The sequence below is a fragment of the Eleutherodactylus coqui genome, chromosome 7, assembly GCF_035609145.1.
Source record: "Eleutherodactylus coqui strain aEleCoq1 chromosome 7, aEleCoq1.hap1, whole genome shotgun sequence".
Taxonomy (NCBI): Eukaryota; Metazoa; Chordata; class Amphibia; order Anura; family Eleutherodactylidae; genus Eleutherodactylus; species Eleutherodactylus coqui.
Genome location: NC_089843.1, coordinates 99,261,738 through 99,275,121, shown reverse-complemented (window position 1 = coordinate 99,275,121; position 13,384 = coordinate 99,261,738). Strand labels below are relative to the sequence as shown.

Here is a 13,384-nt window from a genome sequence, read left to right as displayed (position 1 = left end):
ATACATACGATTTGTAGCACTGTCGCGATTCTGTGGCCTGTGTAAATGTAGCCTTAAAAGTAGGCGCCGGCAATGACTAGCATGTCTTTCTGCAGCTGCAGTGATCTTTGTCACTTTCTCTCTCCTTTGGAACTGTGTCATGCCTCTGGCCTGGTTTTCTTCCTTGCCCAGCACAGGGTACCAGTGCTCACCATGTGGTTTCATCCACAGTCTACCTTCCTTCCTGTAAGGCATCCCTTAATATATACTCACTAGTTTCTGCAACAACAGTGACATCTGGGGACAATAATTAATATTACAGTATAAGAACAGACATTGGATTACATAAGGGTTGGGCATATAACACCTTGGGTGACATCAGTTGTACATGTAATGTGAATATACGCAGGGATTGTATGGGGTAGGCGCAGGAGCTGGGCCCGCTACATACATGGCGGGAGTCAGCTGTATTCAACAACTGATACCCTTCTGCAACAATCATGTTCAGAGATAACTACTACACTGAAGTATTGCAGTGTATTGTGTAAGCAATCAAACAATCGTAAGTTCAAGTTCCCTTAGGGAACTGTAAAAATGAGTGAAAGTTTTTGTAATTATTTCAAAAAAATAATAAATATTACAAGAAAAAAATGTAATAAAAAAGATGTCCCCCAGAATTGCACCAATAAAAACCACAGTCTAGAAAACACAAGCCTTCACGCAACTCCATAAAAAAAAATTAAAATGTATTGTGGTTGGAAGATGGTGACAGAATTTTGCATGTGCCAGTCTCGTCTGTGAATACGTACAAGGATATGACATGCTGTGATTTCTCTCACATGGCTCACTAGTCTCAATAACCTCACAGACCAGCGGTGTCAAACTCATCTTCTCCGAGGGCCGCATCAGCATTATGGCTGCCTTCAAAACCTTATTTTAAAGGATATATTAATTAATGGGGCGGGGAAGAATAGACAGTATCCATGTATGTACAGCTATGAAGTGCATTAGGGTGTATGGGGGATACAATGGGGTAAAGGATTAGATTCTGAGGAGGAATGTAGAAGCGCGGTAAATAGAGAATAGTTAGATTAGGCAGTATGTAGGGCTGGACCATTTAGGCTAAAATTAAAATCTACATTTTTTTCAATCTGTCCTCGATTTTTGATTTCAACATTTTTTTACATTAGCATATCACATGCACAGCAATATGTTAAAGGGCTCATGTCCACGACTGTGTTTTCACCGCGGTGGATGGAGGCAATGGATTTTCTTTCTTCCATGCACACTGCATATTGATACGCAAGAGAAATAAATCGCAGCATGCGATATTTCTCTGCGTATGATACACTGTCCATACGCAATACATTGCATATAGGCAGCGTTTTGATACACATCCCCACTCTGTTCAGATCGGGGAACAAATAAAAAAAAAATTACACTGCACTTGTCCATGACATCAGATTCGCAGGCATGCGCAGTGCCATACTCTGCCCATATGCGGTCTCTGCCAGCTCAACGTATGGGCTGTAAGTTGTATGCAAACGCCCGTGGGCATGAGCCCAAAGTGAATCTGTCACCCATTTTTAGCCCTATAAGTAGAGATGAGCGAATGTGCTCGGCCACGCCCCTTTTTCGCCCGAATACCGCGATTTTTGAGTACTTCCATACTCGGGCGAAAAAATTCGGGGGTCGCCGTGGCGGCGCGGGGGGTTGCAGCGGGGAGTGGGGGGGGGGGGAGAGGGAGAGAGAGAGGGCTCCCCCCTGTTCCCCGCTGCTACCCCCCACGCCGCCACGCCTCTCCCCGCCCCCCGGCGCACCCGAGTACTTTTCACCCGAGTAGTGAAGTACTCGGAAATCGCGGTATTCGGGCGAAAAAGGGGCGTGGCCGAGCACGTTCGCTCATCTCTACCTATAAGCTTACTGGCTTAAAGTAGGTGACATGCTGAGTCCGGGGATGTGTTATGCTTACCTCCCCCAGTGTGAACGCTGGACGACGTTGATGCAGTGCATTGAGTGGAGCTGCGAAGAACTCCGCTCATTCTAATTTTATAATGGCTCACCCCGGGGGACGACAGGGGAGGTAAGTATAACACTTATATACCCAGACTCGGTGGGTCACCTACTTTCAGCCCGCAGCCTCTTTATTATATCAGTATTATATCTGTATATCAGAATGGGACAGTTCTCATGAAGAGTACTTTTCAAGGAATTGCTGTGCATGCATTTCCCTCATGTTAAAGAATTGGGGACGAAGTTTAGTTATAAACACATGAAGGACCTGATTCTCTGGGCTGGCGTATTCCTAAAAACTAGTGTAGCTCAGGAAAAATCTTGTAGACGGGACTGGGAGGATCAGATTAGGGCCGTTTTCATGCAGCCCAGAAATTTTCGTAGGATATGTGTGTTGCGAGACGCATGAAGCCCATTCTTTTGAATGTGGTCATAAACATAAGCCATTTTTTGGGTCATGGCCTATTTTGGGAATTCCCTCGGAACGCCTCGCCGATTGTTTTTAACAGGGCCGGCAAAAGCATTGCACAGCGTGCGAGGCGCATACGAGGAAAAGTTGCTGATCCTCCGACGTGGCTTGCATCTGCTGGGAAAATCGCACGAGTTTCACGACCCAATATTGCGCTCGCTTGTGTGAAATTAGCCTTAGGGTACACGCACATGGACAAATGAAAAGCTGCGCACAAGATTTTTGGGCGCAACACGCTTCGGTCAGCAGACAGACATCCCATGAGAGATCGTACATTGTGATTGTTCTCAGCAAGAAAAGCCACGTAATCTTGTAGATATGATACCTTTTAATGGCTAACAAAAATACATGATGTAATAGCGAGCTTTCGTACCAACGCACGATCCGACCCGGTGCCCAGCCCGTGACCCGCTTACCTGCCTGGATCCAACCCTGTGCCCAGCCGGTGACCCGCTTACCTGTCCGGATCCAACCCTGTGCCCAGCCGGTGACCCGCTTACCTGTCCGGATCCAACCCTGTGCCCAGCCGGTGACCCGCTTACCTGTCCGGATCCAACCCTGTGCCCAGCCGGTGACCCGCTTACCTGTCCGGATCCAACCCTGTGCCCAGCCGCTGACCCACTTACCTGTCCGGATCCAACCCTATGCCCAGCCACTGACCCACTTACCTGTCAGGATCCAACCCTGTGCCCAGCCGGTGACCCGCTTACCTGTCCGGATCCAACCCTGTGCCCAGCCGGTGACCCGCTTACCTGTCCGGATCCAACCCTGTGCCCAGCCGGTGACCCGCTTACCTGTCCGGATCCAACCCTGTGCCCAGCCGGTGACCCGCTTACCTGTCCGGATCCAACCCTGTGCCCAGCCGGTGACCCGCTTACCTGTCCGGATCCAACCCTGTGCCCAGCCGGTGACCCGCTTACCTGTCCGGATCCAACCCTGTGCCCAGCTGGTGACCGGCTTACCTGTCCGGATCCAACCCTGTGCCCAGCCGGTGACCCGCTCACCTGTCCGGATCCAACCCTGTGCCCAGCCACTGACCCGCTTACCTGTCAGGATCCAACCCTATGCCCAGACGGTGACATGCTTACCTGTCTGGATCCAACCCTGTGCCCAGCCAGTGACCCACTTACCTGCCCGAATCCAACCCTGTGCCCAGCCACTGACCCGCTTACCTGTCAGGATCCAACCCTATGCCCAGACGGTGACATGCTTACCTGTCTGGATCCAACCCTGTGCCCAGCCAGTGACCCACTTACCTGCCCGAATCCAACCCTGTGCCCAGCGAGGGACACGCTTACCTGTCTGGATCCAACCCTGTGCCCAGCCAGTGACCCACTTACCTGTCTGGATCCAACCCTGTGCCCAGCCAGTGACCCGCTTACCTGTCCGGATCCAACCCTGTGCCCAGCCGGTGACCCGCTTACCTGACCGGATCCAACCCTGTGCCCAGCCAGTGACCGGCTTACCTGTCCGGATCAAACCCTGTGCCCAGTCGGTGACCCACTTACCTGTCCAGATTCTTGTTTATCTGTACTGTGGAAGCTGCGACTGTTGCTAGGTGATGACGTGGATCCCTCAACCTTTCTGCAATGATGATTGTGGAAGGGCCAGGGAACGGACGGCTTGCATTGACTTTAATGGAAGCCGGACTAGTGGAAACCGCACAGAAATGGAGCATGCTGCGATTTTTCTGCCGCCAGTGGGAATCACAGTTGATTTCAGCTCCTGTGCAGGAAGCAGCGGTTCTCCATAGGAGGCTATGGGCGGTATTTGCTGTGGAATACTGGGGGGCAACCGCCAGCCCCAGATTCCGCAAATCAAATCTGCCGGTGTGCAGGAGCCCTCAGACTGTAGGGCAGTGAAAAACAGAGTTGTACCCGCGACTTTCCTATGTGTACAATGCGTTTTTGCTATAAAAGCATGCGATTGGCAACAGATTTACATCAATTTTTCGTATGTAAAAAAAAATCATATGTAGTTCCAATAATCTGCTTTACCAACATGGCGCTCGCACGCAGCTTGTACGGCATGCGGGGAGATGCGCTATTATGTTACTATTTTTAAAAATGCGCGGTTCTTGAATATGGAACACCCAAACACAGGACGCGCAGCGATTCCCTTTAGCTCAGACTATTGCGTGAATTAACCCCTTCAACTGAACTGGTTCCTTTCCTGTGAGCTCTGACCATCTCAGACTTGGGCAGAACCTGAATGGGAAAATGGCCACGTGAATACAGCGCCAACCACCGTAACACTGCTGTAAAGTGCGCACGCGCTCGCAGGGGATTGGTCCATTCTTTCCCAGACCACAATCGTACTCGGGGCGATTGTCAGGCTTGAGTTCTGCCCGAGTCCAAGATGGCCGGAATACGCAGAAAACCTCATTCATCTCAATAGTCTCCACGCTGAGCGAACAATCACTGCGCGGCCTATTGTTGTGCGATGCGTCCATTATTTTTTAAGAGAGTGTTAAAAAAATGGATTGCACTCGTATACCACGTTATTAGCGCATGTTACTATGGCGACCACAGGGGGGAAAAACGACCAGAACCTTGTGATTTTGTTTTAATAAAAACGGGTGCAAAACGGATGCCAATTGCGCATGAAAATCTCATTAAAGTCACTCAAATAACGGTCAGCTTCCACTGTATGAACAGCTCATACCGGTGTGTGTGGGGTCACTGAGGCCCCCTGCTGGCAGTGTGGTGGTAGCAGCCCACTACACCGGTGCTCTCCGCGGTAACTACAACTCCCAGCATGTCCTGCAGCCGGGATGCTGGAAGTTTGCCGCTACAGCTTCCCCCGCCGCCCCGTCCTGTCTCCGCCTCACTGGAGGACTGGGCGGGCGTGCGGCTGACAGACACGGGGATTAGGGAGGAGACTAAGCCCGGAGTACGCGGAGGAGAGAGCAGCCGGCCCGGGAGAGATGAGCAGCCTGGCTGCGGCTGGGGATGCGGGAGCGCTATGAATCTCCATGGCAGGCCAGGCAGAGGGGCAGAAGAGCCGGACAGCCATGCCGCCTGCAAGGAGAGGGCAGCCGCGAGCATCCTCGGGCCACACTACTGGCAGCGGTGCCCCCCGGACGTGTGCCCGGAGCAGCAGAGCGCAGCCTCCCGCTCCTCCTCCATCCTCATGCTGACCGCAGTGTTCGGGCTGCTGCTCCTCTCGCTGATACACCTGGGGCAGGAGGCTGCACAGCCTGCAGGGGGCGCTACAGGGGAGCTCTGCCCGACTGTCCTGCTGCTCCGCTGCGCTGTCTACCTGGGGGGCGCCCTGTGCGCTCTAGTGGTGGGGTCACTCTGCGCCCTGCACTGTGCCGGCCGCCAGGCTGCACCCCCAGACTTCACCCGAGCCAGGAGCCAGACACAGGTGAGCCGGGGGCACTACAGCAGGAGTGGATGCTGGTGTAGTAGTAGTGTGTATGTACTATATATTAGCTACATATGGGGCGAGTGGCACTGGTGCAGCACCCTGTTGGCGCCCTGTCCCATAGGTGTTCATTGGGGTACAGCCTATAAATTGGATACAACTGTGCCCCTTTTGATGTATCAACTTTTAAATCTTTTCTATGTGTTGCAAATAAAGTTTAAGACTGGCGCATGCGTGCCATAAGACTGGCGCATGCGTGCCATAAGACTGGCGCATGCGTGCCATAAGACTGGCGCATGCGTGCCATAAGACTGGCGCATGCGTGCCATAAGACTGGCGCATGCGTGCCATAAGACTGGCGTTTGGCTTGCGTCATATTTGTAATAACGCCCTGGGCGCCGGTCACACCTGTGTTTAGCCGTCAGTTGTTCTCTTCTGTCTTCACACTAGATAAACTGAATAGAACGGATCGACTAGATTCCCTATAGAGAACAATAATGACTTCTTTGCACCTCCGTTCTGTTTCCCCTAAAAATGGGAATTGTGATGGATCGATGCGTTCTTGTTGTTTTTTTACCATTGGTGTCAATTGGTAAAACGCATTCGCTGTCCCTACTGAGCATGTGCAAGTGGAAATAACGACCGCGGAGACGGATCTGTCAACGGCTGACGTTTCATGGATACTTGTCCTTATTAATAACGGATCCCTTAAGGGGGCCGGGGGGCCACAGTGATCAGTTTGCTTCTGTGTTGCATCCATCCGCTTTCAAATCATAACGGATCCATTAAAAACGGACCCCAAACCCAGATGAGAATGGCGCTCGGAGCGCTTCCTGCGGGGTTTATTTTCCGCCTTCCTTAAACACGGCTGGGTGTGCACACGTCTGGTGATTGAGGAGCGCTGACATGTCATGTATGTCATGAAGACCTTCCGTTTCCATCACGTGTCCAGTGTTTCCTGCCTGTAAATCCCAGTACGTGCTTCGGGCCCCAATAAATGGTAGCTGTATGTCAGTAGAGCCTGAAGAAGACGCATCGCGCTCGCATGTCATGTTAGCGCCATTTATTACAACCTTGAACAATTAGAACTACATGTTTTTGTTTTTTTTAAATGCAAGAAAAGTGGATATAAATCTGACGCAAATTGCACATTTTCTGCGTGAAAGCACGATGAACACATCAAACATTTCTCTCTGACCTACAACTCCTTTGCCCGTGTGAGTACAGCCTCAGTGTATATGCACGTGGACTGGAAGAAAGTTGTGCCCGAGCTTCTTGGGCACCATTGGGATCGGACGCGGACTGCAGTGGCCTGATGTTCTAATACGACAGGATGCAAATATATATTCTTCCTCTTACTCAGACTATTCGTCCAAGCCGCTGTGCACGGCCCCTCCGTTGTAGGAATGGTCAGTATGAAATAATGCATCAGTATAGCGGTGACATTAGTGCCCCTGGGGAGCGCTTTCCATCTCATAGAATGGAGGGGACAGTTGGGCATGGGGGGTGCAGCGAGGTCAGTATCATTACTGTTGGCGCGTATGGTTTATACGAGTCTGATGATGTAGGACGGTATTATATTGGCATTGTATGGCACAGTGTTTGCTAAGGCTAGTTTCACTCAGGCGATCGCGATATCGCCACGAGAAAATTGCAGCAATATCCCAATTTGGCTCCTGAGACGTTTGAGCATCAGCGCTGCTTTTTCTCGCAAAGAACATCTCTGCTGCTTGCAGTTTTTCTTGTGATTTTCTCGTGAGAAAGACAATAGGACTTCCTAATGTTAAAAAGCTCCACACAAAAATTGCAAGAGGCAGCGCTGTGATGTCATAAAGCCGAGGCTCCATAGGGAAACATGGGCAATAAAAAAGGAGCAAAACGCAGAAAGATAGGCAATAATGTGATTTTTGTATGTTGTTGAATAGAACGCGCCATCTAACGCTATTCAATCATCTACTTGTTAAATTCTTGTAATGTTTTTCTTTTTTTTGTATTGCTCTACTGTAGTCTACCTGCCAGACAGGGCCGAGACGGCACTATTAGTCTCCATCTGGCTAATGCAACCGTATGGTCACATTACTTGCATGTAAACAGCTTACCCAGCGCACACGCGGCACATTGAGGACAATACAGATCTATTGAATTAAACTGCTTTATTCAGACGGGACCTTTTTTAAGTGACCAATCTTGTGTTATAAAAAATGGCAGCCCGTTTTACTTTGATCCATATACACAGACCAAACTCTCCCAGTAAAGTCTATGGGTGCATAGAAAACCCCAGTGATTGCACATGACATTAGCATCTGTAGTCACGGCATTTTTTTTGTGCGCGCTGTTTTCAGTGGGTTGTAACAAAACTGCCCCCACTTTGGTTTCCTTGTGTTTTTTTTGTGCATGTAATAAAAGCCGTAAACGTGGATGCAATACGGGAGTAAAAAAACCGCACACACGCATCAAACATGAAAGTAAGCATCAACTACTGATGACCAATGTAGAGGATTGGTCAGCAGTAAAAAATAGTGCAGACCACCCCTTTAAAAGAAGCAAAATAAATACTATATACCGTGTTTCCCTGAAAATAGGACAGTGTCTTATATTAATTTTTGTTCAAAAAGCTTTAACTTTTTTACCTGTATAGCTGCCTGGACACCATTTAAATTGACTTTTTTAATTAACTGTTAGCAGGGCTTAATTTTGAAGTAGGGCTTATATTTCAAGCATCCTCAAAAAGCCTGAAAAATCATTTTGCATCCTCAAAAATTCTGGAAAATCCTGCTATGTCTTATTTTCATGGTATGTCTTATTTTCAGGGAAACAGGGTAATAGTGTATAGAAAACAGTTGTAAACAGATATATAATATTAACACACAATGGTAGAATACTAGAAGATCCATCCGCAGTGGAGGGTAAATACAAGCACATCCAGTTTACATAGAATCTTATATCCAGTTCATCAAGGGAATGAGAATTGTTGGTCGTGTCCAGTTATGGCCGCTAGACCGAGCATCAGAGTTAAGATAGGCTGCAAGCCAATGGTCAACTGTGACCGACAGGTCCCTTTATATGGCACTACCTGCGGCTGCCAGCGTGTGACCGACATGTCCCTTTATATGGCACTACCTGCGGCTGCCAGCATGTGACCGACATGTCCCTTTATATGGCACTACCTGCGGCTGCCAGCATGTGACCGACATGTCCCTTTATATGGCACTACCTGCGGCTGCCAGCATGTGACCGACAGGTCCCTTTATATGGCACTACCTGCGGCTGCCAGCATGTGACCGACATGTCCCTTTATATGGCACTACCTGCGGCTGCCAGCATGTGACCGACAGGTCCCTTTATATGGCACTACCTGCGGCTGCCAGCATGTGACCGACAGGTCCCTTTATATGGCACTACCTGCAGCTGCCAGCATGTGACCGACATGTCCCTTTATATGGTACTACCTGCGGCTGCCAGCATGTGACCGACAGGTCCCTTTTATATGGCACTACCTGCGGCTGCCAGCATGTGACCGACATGTCCCTTGATATGGCACTACCTGCGGCTGCCAGCGTGTGACCGACAGGTCCCTTGATATGGCACTACCTGCGGCTGCCAGCGTGTGACCGACAGGTCCCTTGATATGGCACTACCTGCGGCTGCCAGCATGTGACCGACAGGTCCCTTTTATATGGCACTACCTGCGGCTACCAGCATGTGACCGACAGGTCCCTTTTATATGGTACTACCTGCGGCTGCCAGCATGTAACCGACAGGTCCCTTTTATATGGCACTACCTGCGGCTGCCAGCATGTGACCGATAGGTCCCTTTTATATGGCACTACCTGCGGCTGCCAGCATGTGACCGACATGTCCCTTTTATATGGCACTACCTGCGGCTGCCAACATGTGACCGACAGGTCCCTTTTATATGGCACTACCTGCGGCTGCCAGCATGTGACCGACAGGTCCCTTTTATATGGCACTACCTGCGGCTGCCAGCATGTGACCGACATGTCCCTTTATATGGCACTACCTGCGGCTGCCAGCATGTGACCGACAGGTCCCTTTTATATGGCACTACCTGCGGCTGCCAGCATGTGACCGACAGGTCCCTTTTATATGGCACTACCTGCGGCTGCCAGCATGTGACCGACAGGTCCCTTTTATATGGCACTACCTGCGGCTGCCAGCATGTGACCGACAGGTCCCTTTTATATGGCACTACCTGCGGCTGCCAGCATGTGACCGACAGGTCCCTTTTATATGGCACTACCTGCGGCTGCCAGCATGTGACCGACAGGTCCCTTTTATATGGCACTACCTGCGGCTGCCAGCATGTGACCGCCGGGTCCCTTTATATGGCACTACCTGCGGCTGCCAGCATGTGACCGCCGGGTCCCTTTATATGGCACTACCTGCGGCTGCCAGCATGTGACCGCCGGGTCCCTTTATATGGCACTACCTGCGGCTGCCAGCATGTGACCGCCATGTCCCTTTATATGGCGCTACCTGCGGCTGCCAGCATGTGACCGACAGGTCCCTTTTATATGGCGCTACCTGCGGCTGCCAGCATGTGACCGACAGGTCCCTTTATATGGCACTACCTGCGGCTGCCAGCATGTGACCGACAGGTCCCTTTATATGGCACTACCTGCGGCTGCCAGCATGTGACCGACAGGTCCCTTTATATGGCACTACCTGCGGCTGCCAGCATGTGACCGACAGGTCCCTTTTATATGGCACTACCTGCGGCTGCCAGCATGTGACCGACAGGTCCCTTTTATATGGCACTACCTGCAGCTGCCAGCATGTGACCGACAGGACCCCCATTCTAATGATTGTAGGGGTCACAGTGCTGGGCTGAGCACTTTTGCCCCTTCCTTTTAGCAATTGTGGGGTCTCAGCACTCGGACCCCACTGATAACTTTTGAAATGTCAAGTTTTCTAAACTTGTAGTTGCTGTTTAAACCTCCAGGCAGCCCCCCTTAGAGCGGTGTAAGTTATCCAGGCAGCCCCCCTTAGAGCGGTGTAAGTTATGTGTTTGCTTTGTTCTGCATTCACAGACATTCTGAAGACTGCCATGTAAGTACTGCAGCAATGTGGTGAGCGGCCAGGCATCAGCCCCTCCATGTGATCCGTACCATGTGACTCCGGGAGAGGGGGCGAGAATATATCCCCTTTGGCTGTTACATTTTCCAGCACATTATTGGTACTAAAGTAAGAGAAACTTATGATGTCGGCAGGTCATGTAAAAAAACGAAAAAGAGTCCCACTTCCATACTAATATTATAAATGTGAACGTAACTGTCTGTCTGTTACCTTTTCACGGCTAGACCGCTGAAGCGATATTGCTGAAATTTGGCAGGGAGATAGCTGCATCTTGAGGGAGGACATAGGCTTCGTTTTATCCCGAAAAGTTATAGAGGTCTCTAGGGAGCGCGACAAGACAGATTTATTTGGTGATGCACAGGTACACCTCTGCTCCGCCCAGGCCATGCCATGCGGCAAGGGGGAGAGGGTGCACATTATAACCTAGGCCTACACAGAGGCAGGCACGTGAGGGCAGACGTCGCTGCTGCACATATGCGATTAAGTGCAGCTGAGTAGAAGGGGGTGCACATCATGAGCTAGGCCTATATAGCAAAAGAAGAAAGTGTTTTAATTCCACTCATTCCGGTAATACCGACGGATTTGCTTTTTCAATTTAAAAGGCTGCAATTCCCTCTAAAAATAGCATTTAAGATGACAATCAATAAGGCGCAAGGGTAAACACTTAAGGTAGCAGGTGTACATTTAGAAAAAACATGGTTTTTCTCATGGGCAACTGTATGTGGCGTGCTCACATGTATATAGCCCACAAAACCTTTATATCCTAGCAAAGGATAAGTCCAAAAACGGGGTGTACAGAACTGTGCTGACAGCAGATTGCAGTTACATTCCTTTCACTATTTCAACTTTTTGCTTTTCAATATACAGGAAAACACAGATTAGATTAAAAAAAAAAAATACAAATTTCACGTGGACGAAGTCGCGGGTAACAAGCTAGTCAAATATAAAAACGGAGTAGTGGAGCAGATTTGTGTCTGTTCTGTTATGTATGTGCAAAGTGTGTTAGGCCGCCTGTCCACGGGTGCTTTTGCATTGCGTTCCCTGCGGGGATAATCTCGCCACGGGGAACACAGTGCACACTCTCTATAGCGTTGCTATGGAAAGCACAGCCCCCCCTGTCCACGAGCGGAGAGTCATTGCGATTCTCCTCTTGCAGCCGGCAAATCGTAGCATGCTGCGAATTGCCGTGATTCTCCGCGGTCAGCCTATCTGTCAGGTAGGCTCACCGCGGAGATCCATCTGCTGGCTTCTGCTCCTGGGCAGTGCCCATGGACAGGAAGTCTTACCAGAGAATTATCAGTGCGACTATATGACCTACTTGTCTAGAAAAGTTGTCTTTACAAATGCCTTTCTGCAATCATCTCTGGTACTTGTTGCGTGTGTCCTCACTCGTTGCCATATGGACCTCCCGTATCGGCTGGAATTTGGCTGCCATATGCCGCTGAATCTGCTGCTGCGGAGATACATGTCTGAATGCGTATTATGATGCAGAATGAAGTCATTTTCATGGCCACATCTCAATATCTTCCGTGTATCACTGTCGAATTGCGCCCATCTGAAAGGTCCCTTATGGAATCTGGTGTGCCAGCTGCATGCTAATACCATGATGTTCTCCGGTTCAGTATGTATGATGGAAGCAGAAGTCAAGGGTGCCACTCTATGCAATTAGCTCATGCTCGACCTCCCTGTCCGTAATTACTGATGTGTATTCAGCGTAACAAAGCCCAACATGGGTAATCTGTGGCGAGGAGATCAGCAGAAAAGAAAAGTGCTTGTAAGAAAATAACTAGCCGTTGAGGGTCAGAGACCTAATAATCGGCTTGTTGTTGAGTATGTGCTTCTAAGATAATCATTTTAGAGTTTTTATGTATTGAGCGACACTTAAATATATTTATTATTGCATAAAGAACGCTATAAAAACATTGCGCAATTTAGTGCTGATACTGAAGTACACTTTGTATTATGGTCCAGATATGAAGTCACAATTCTTCTTACTTTCACTGGAATTGGTCACTAATATTGTTGACTGACATATACTCAAGGGCTCTTTCACAGAAACTATTCCTCCCTTTCAGTTTCATCCCATTGCTTCTAGTCTTTCCTTGTGCAAATGAGAATAGGGCTGATCCCTCTGCAATGTGACAACCCTAAAGCTATTAAGTCTTCTCTTTGGCAAGCTAAACATTCCCAGATCCTTTAACTGTTCATCATAGGACATGATTTGCAGACCGCTCACCATCTTGGTAACTCTTCTCTGAACTTGCTCCAGTTTGTCTGTCTTTTTTAAATTGGGGTGCCCAGAACTGGACACAGTATTCCAGATGAGGTCTGACTAAGGAAGAGTAGAGGGGGTAATTATCTCACGTGATCCTAACTCTATGCTTCTCTTAATACATCCCAGAATTGTGTTTGCCTTTTTGGCTGCTGCATCGCATTGTTGACTCACGTTCAGTCTAT

At 49.4% G+C, this 13,384-nt stretch overlaps 1 protein-coding gene across 1 annotated transcript in view; it reads left to right on the top strand.

The window, feature by feature from the left end:
* The first annotated feature begins 5,229 nt into the window (after positions 1–5,229).
* SNX25 (sorting nexin 25) overlaps positions 5,230–13,384 on the top strand; it is a 183,554-nt gene continuing 175,399 nt past the window's right edge. The window contains exon 1 of the mRNA XM_066573454.1: positions 5,230–5,830. Coding sequence (XP_066429551.1) covers positions 5,426–5,830 — 405 coding nt within the window. The 5' untranslated portion in view covers positions 5,230–5,425. The remainder of the gene's footprint in view (positions 5,831–13,384) is intronic.